A 6,485-nucleotide genomic window follows, 5' to 3' on the forward strand; every position below is an offset into this window, starting at 1 on the left:
GAAGAGTTGATTTTTATTGCGTAGTGAGTAGAGTTAAAAGTTAGAGTTAAAATTTTAAAATTCGATTGCGAAACCAAACGGAATATTAGCCTCTCAAGCTTCCTCCGCGAAGAAGTTCAAGAGATGTTGAATAGCGGTCGTGGCTTCGGCCACCATCTTGTCCCCATGAGTCGGCGTATTCATTCTATGTCTTCGATGATTGGTGTAGTTTTTGGCCAGGGTACAGCTAGCAATGCTGGCCGAGGCAAAGGAACGGTTGGATTAGCCAATAATTGATGAAGGTCAAGTTATTTGATTAACGTAACTCCGGTTGGCCTCCCATATGTGTCCAAACCTTCAAAACGTATAAGGCCAACATCTTCATCATAGTACCTAGCCTCCGGAGCAAGAGAGTTGAAAGAGAATGGCCTAGGCTCGGCTAGGACTACCTTGGGAGCCTTTCCATTCCAAAGAATCAGCTTTTGGAGTAATGAAGAGAGCACACACTCAACTGTATCCAATCTAGGCCAAGAAGCGCATTATAACTACCCGATACATCAACCACGAAGAAGCCCGAGGTGGTCGTCCTTGAACCAACTTGAATATCAACCGAAAGGACCCCCCAGTGCGGGTCACACCCCCCCTGAAGTCTGTAATGGTCACTCCCATCTTCACGAGATCCTCATCGGAGCGGTTGATCTTTGTTGTAGTGCTAGTGGGCTTAACGCTCACGGTTGCTCCGTTATCGACCGTAACCTTTTTGCACCGAGACATAAAACATGTGGGTAGAGATGAATAGAGGGCGAGGATATCGAGACATCACTCCGGGACTCTCGTGGCCAGCCTATCAGTGCGATGTATATCGGCCGATGAGGCTATGTGCATGATGGGAGAAATACATGAAGACATATGCAGCACACATGAGCCAACATTAAGATGAGGTGGCTAATTCGGAGACATGACTATTATTGGTCGTCGATATACAAGGATTGCATCAAGTATGCTAAGGGATGCAAATCATGTCAAGAATACGCTCCCTTGCGTCAGAGTCCCGGCCTCTCAAGTGCATATTATTGTCAAGCCATGGTCGTTCTGACGTTGGGTTATTGACATAATCAGTAAGATCTATCACCCTTCATCGAAGGGTCTCAACTTTATCTTCTTGGTGACTGATTATTTCACCAAGCGGTTGAGGCCGAGCCACTCAAGAAGGTAGAACAAGGTGAAGTCATTAATTTTCTTTAGGTTAAGATTGTTCATCGGTTTAGAATTTCCCAAGTCGATTACTACCAACCAAGGGACGGTGCTCACTGAGACTTGAGTTAAAGCCTTTGCCGAAGAGTTGGGAATCAAGTTGATTACTTCGAGTCCTTACTATGCACAGGCTAATGGGCAAGCCAAGGCTGCGAATAAGGTGCTTGTCAATATCATGCAAAAGATAGTGGAAGAGAACTCGAGAGCTTAGATCGAGAAGCTTTTGGAAGCATTATGGGCATATCGAACTTCGAAGAGAGATGCCATCGGCGCTACTCCCTTCTCTTTGATATATGGGCATGACGCGGTTTTGCCTATAATTAACATGAGATCACTCGCATCGCATATCAACACGGTCTTGTTCATGGAGACTATTCGGAAGCGATGCTGGCTGAGCTTGATGACTTAAACAAGAAGAGAATGCGGGCACACCAACACGTGCAAGTGCAAAAGAGGCGTGTTGCGAGGGCGTCTGACAAAAAGGTACGTCCCAAGTCCTTTGGTGTCGGTAATTTAGTATAGAAGTCAATTTTTTCACTTGGGAGTAAACATGAAAAGTTCGGGAAATGGTTTCCGAAGTGGGAGGGGTTGTTCGTTGTTCATGATGTTCTATCCAATGGGGCTTATTGGCTTAAGGACTTGTGTGGGGGGGGGGGGGGGGGGGGGGGGGGGGGGGTCGGGTTCAATCAAGATATATCAATGGACAATACTTAAAAGAGATATTGTCCGACTATGTATGAGACACGAGAATCGAGAACAAATCAAATTGATTCCAACCATAGGCCGAATTGAGGCCTTCAAGGTGCTGCCATTTAGATCGACCTCACAGCTGTGAGGTTGGATGCGTGTCGATTATTCAATGAGATAGCCGAATCTTCGAGGTTTGGTTACAAATTTGTGAAGCGTGCAGTTTTACAAGAAGGTCCATATCTTCTTCTAGAGGGCTCGGATTTTAATGATTCAAGATGCTATGGAAAACTAACCTCGAGATCTAAATTTGTTGTGTTTTGAGCAAAATCCAGTTCAGGCTAGAACAGTTTCAAGAGCAACAGATAAACTAGAAAAGATTAGAGGAACATCACAGCAGTCAGTAATGCTAGTTTTTACCCTTAACCAAGTCATGTACAACAGCCATATTGGCTGTGAAATAGTAAAATTCAAACATATAGACAAGGTAAAGAGTCAATCAGAGTTCAAATAAGGTGAATTGAAACGAAATCCTAAGTGCATGGTGAGTGAGAGTCATCGGGAATCATGGATCCCTTGAGTCCGACTAGCGCCCCAAGGGACTCCCATTCAAGCCAGGCTACCTAAGAGCTTTGTTGAGCTTGCATTTGCTGCATCTCGAGGTCTAGAACTTCAGCTTTAAGCTAGTTGACTTCAACCTCGCCAATAGCCATAGATTTGAGGATTGAGTTCAACTCTTCCCTAACGGAAGCTATAGCCTCTTTTTTCTTGGCTGGGCGATAATTCAATTGGCTAATCTCTTTCTCCAGCTCTAACCCCTCTAACTCAAGTGAGTTAAGCTTGGTCTTTAAGCTCAAAGATTGTTGAAAATCCTCCTGAAGCTGAGTTACCATGGAGAGTTTTTTCTCGGAGATTGCATGACATGAGCCGAGGCATTGAAGCTGGACTTAAGAGGGAGGAGACTGTCTTAGGAAGTTGGACCAGTCTTTCTTGAGTGGCCTCTAGTATAATGACGAAGCCAAGCAAATCCGAAATGAAGCCCTCACGCTGCTTGAAGACAAAGTGATCTGGAAGCTCTTCTAGAGGTTGGCCAAACATGCTACTCAACATGGTTATGGCATGTCTGGCCCTAACAGACTCAGTTACAAGCTGACTCGAAGGGGGTCCAAAATCGAGGGTTGGCATGAACCTCATGGCAATGTCAGATCGCAAAGACTCCGCAGTGGTCTCGGCCATAAGGGGAGCAACTTGCAAATAGAGCAGAGAGGTAAGGGAGAAAACTCAAATTGTAAAAGATATGATGTGGTATGGAAATAAGTTACTTCAGGAGACCTTGAAGGAGATTTGTTGCTCGTTGTGTCCTTAGAAGGACTTTGCTCAGCCTCGATAGAAGCAGTTGACCCGGTAGCAAGGGGTTCACCCTCTTTAGACTCTGGTGCATCCCCGAAGTGCAGCTCATAGTAGTTTCCCTCGGAAACTTCATCGTCATTTGTAGGAAAAGGAGTGTTGAGATCATGATCCTCACATAACTCCTCAGCATTATGGTCTTAGATCAATTCATACAAGTTCAGGACATTCAGCAAAACAAGAGCTAAGCATACGAGTATCTCAAAGCCAACAATAATCAGTTCATAGTATCGGATCTTAAGAATGTTACCTTGGAGTAAGAAGCGTGCTGAGAGCTACTCGAGGCTGAGTGAGTATCGGAGGAAGCCTTGGTTGAGGTCTGCCTTTCATCTTTCTCGTTCTCGGATTGCTCGCTATCAGAAATGTCGCAAGTCTCCATGACTTAAGAGGAAGAACCTGAGCAGAGAAGATGATGGAATTCGAGTTTTCAAAAGTAATGAGTTAGTACTTATGAAGAGAGGAGGAGCTACTTACCTTTTGATTTGAAGATTTGAGAAGCGATGCGCCAAGATCGACATATGAATCTCGGTAAACGTTTTGCTCGCTTTTGGAGGTGCGGCTTTCATGATTTTCATAGGCCTCGAGGAGCTAAAACCTTCACTTTTTCACTTGATCTGAGCTTTAGATGATGTTGACCGGGGAGAGGGAGTTATATTCTCCACATTTCTTTGCTGCTTGGGGATTTCTCCCTTGAAGGAAATTCTGGAGAAGTGGCTGACGAAAGAGTGAAGGTCAAGATGAATACCCTTTCTCAAGTCTCGGCAATTATGCGTCTTTAGCTCCAGGATCATCTCAAGACTGGTAAACATCTCTTTTGATTAAGAGAACGGAGCAAGGAGACCCAGGACAAGCTCGAACTACTGAGCCACGTAATGAGCATTGTATGCCTCTATATTTACCCTATTCCATCCATCTCGAGGTATGAAGAGAAACCTACATATTAAGTAGCTCCTCCAGGCAACCATTGACTAGATAGTCGAGTCCTCGGTTAGTTCAGGGCATAACCAAGAAGGGCCGACTTCACAGCTCTTGAAGGGTTCGGAGTCAGTTAAGGTTGAGGCTAAGTAAATGCTTCAAGCAGGTTTCCATTGTGTGTTTAGGCCTCGACAATCCCTTGAATCTCAGCCCATAACACCTAAGACCTAAAGTCATGGAGAAGCTGAGTTGGTTGGAGGGCAGAGGCTTGGAAAATAGGTGTATTCCCCAAAGGTTTGGATGCCATGTCGTGACAGACCCGACAGAGGAGACCTAGAGCAAGTGGAGCTAAGGGGATTTTCTTTCCTGCTGCCAGCTTCTTTGCGATGAGTAATATGTCCGACCGAACAAAACCTCCTGGAGGTAACTCAGGAATTTGTGGAGCATGACATAAAAGAAGAGAGTACACTCCCAGGTAGTGGTTGGAAGGCTCGTGAGGCAACAAATATCCCAGAGTGTGATTATGAGGAACCCACATGGAAGATAAAAGTGTTAAGGCTCCTATCCTAGAAAGAGAGCAGGGAGGTTGGGAGATTCACATCGATCTCGAGAACATGACAGGTGAGTTAAATGAAGTCGTAGATTTTGAGCCTCTTTTAACTCTCTTTGTGATGAACCTCAAGTCTAGCCACCCATTTTTGCCAGTCGCCAATGGTGAAGGTAGACCAAAACTTGTGTTTTTTGCTCCGCTGCTTTCACTTGGGAGTTTGATTATCCTTGAAGACAGTCCTCATAAGAGTGAAGATTGGCTGAGCTGAGGATGAAGTCTTAGCTGAAATATAGCAAGGTCTGAGAATTTTAGAGTCATTGGATAGCCCTTTAGCTGTGATGATTGAGGTGATATCCGAAACCATAAAGATCAAGAAGCTGCAAAGATCAAAGTTGGTTCAAAAACCAAAATTATTAAGTGAATGAGCAGGTAATCAAAGATCCAAACAAGTAGTAGAGGCCCAAGAAGGCAGTCATGGCAGCTATTGTCTAAGTGTTGGCATGTGAACTAAAGCAAGATAAATGGCTACCATAAACATGCATGAGCAGAGCAAGGCAAAAATAGAGTTCGTCTCGTGTTCCAATTTATTCCGGTCATGAGCTCATCAATAAGAAAAGCCAAGATAACTCCCCATTTTGGCTACCAAAACTCAGCAATCATCAAAGGTTCGATCTTGAAGTCTGAAATTCTCACATTACCGCTGAGCAGAGCCGATTAAGGGCTTTTTTTTATCTTCGATTCTTCACATGCAAATCAGGGGGCAAAGGAGCAGAAGAGAGGTACCTCGAGAGGTTCTTTGTTGCTTCATATGGGTTAAGAGGCCAGAGATGTTGCCAGTTGATAAGGTGAAGATTCCTTTGGAGGAGTGGAGTCGCGGGTGTCTTAGGAAACCTAGAAAAAATGCAGTCTTTGAGTACTTCGATCATAATGCCACATGAACATGAAGATTTGGAAGAGAGATTTACCTAATTGATGGAGGTTTCTTGCTTCGACGTCGATGGGTTGGGCGAGACCCATAAGGATCTTCAGAGTTTCGGGTTGGAGTCGGTCGAGGTGGAGAAGCTTCATGAGGATGGTTGTCGTGGTGCTAGCAGTTGGACAAAGAAAACCCGAGGTCGATCGAGAGTGATCTCCGGCGTGGGGGTTGGCAAGAGCTTTGGTGGTCGCGGTTTTGCAAGAGGGAAGAAGGAAGAAGAGGAAGATGAACAGTGATTGGAAAGAGAAAGAGTAAAAGGAAGAGAGAGAACCAACAAAAGTACTGGTTGCGTGATAGGCAGCTCATTCTGTAAAGAGAAAAATACAAGTTCGAATCCCAAAAAATCGAACTTATTGAGAGAAAAAATAACTTTAATGTTGGATCTTCCGACTGAATTAATGCGAATCCATTGCGCTTCTGGACAGGGTACACACTGAAAAAAAAAAAAACAGAGAGGGAAAAGGAATGAGAATTAATGGCGGTAGATTACATGGGACACGTGGTAGCTCGGGTTTCTCGTGGGTTATTTTGAATTTTTCTCAACGAATTCCCGATTACGGAGTTCGTGGGTCCGCTCTACATGGCAGTTTCCTATCGAGAAGAAAACATGCTAACTTTTGAAGGTACATTGGAAATATAACAGCCAATTAGTCGAGAGTTTTCAGATGTTTTTTATTTTGGATTTTCGTGTGTAAATAATAATTATACATGTCAGGT

General features: G+C 44.3%; 1 protein-coding gene across 2 annotated transcripts; it reads right to left on the reverse strand.

Moving 5' to 3' along the window:
* Positions 1 to 2,300: 2,300 nt before the first annotated feature.
* Positions 2,301 to 6,038, reverse strand: LOC116211421. 2 transcript variants are annotated; one of them, XM_031545793.1, is made up of 6 exons: positions 5,758 to 6,038; positions 5,576 to 5,683; positions 3,802 to 5,074; positions 3,578 to 3,723; positions 3,253 to 3,466; positions 2,301 to 3,167 (listed from the first exon to the last, which is right to left on the reverse strand). In XM_031545793.1, exons 4-6 carry the CDS (start codon positions 3,704 to 3,706, stop codon positions 2,755 to 2,757), a joined length of 756 nt encoding a protein of 251 aa, XP_031401653.1. In that variant the 5' UTR covers positions 3,707 to 3,723; positions 3,802 to 5,074; positions 5,576 to 5,683; positions 5,758 to 6,038; the 3' UTR covers positions 2,301 to 2,754. The 2 variants fall into 2 exon arrangements, with proteins under 2 accessions (XP_031401653.1, XP_031401652.1); XM_031545792.1 differs by having other exon boundaries at positions 3,802 to 5,169.
* Between the last annotated feature and the right edge of the window lie 447 nt (positions 6,039 to 6,485).

Source organism: Punica granatum, chromosome 6 (assembly GCF_007655135.1).
Source record: "Punica granatum isolate Tunisia-2019 chromosome 6, ASM765513v2, whole genome shotgun sequence".
Taxonomy (NCBI): domain Eukaryota; kingdom Viridiplantae; phylum Streptophyta; class Magnoliopsida; order Myrtales; family Lythraceae; genus Punica; species Punica granatum.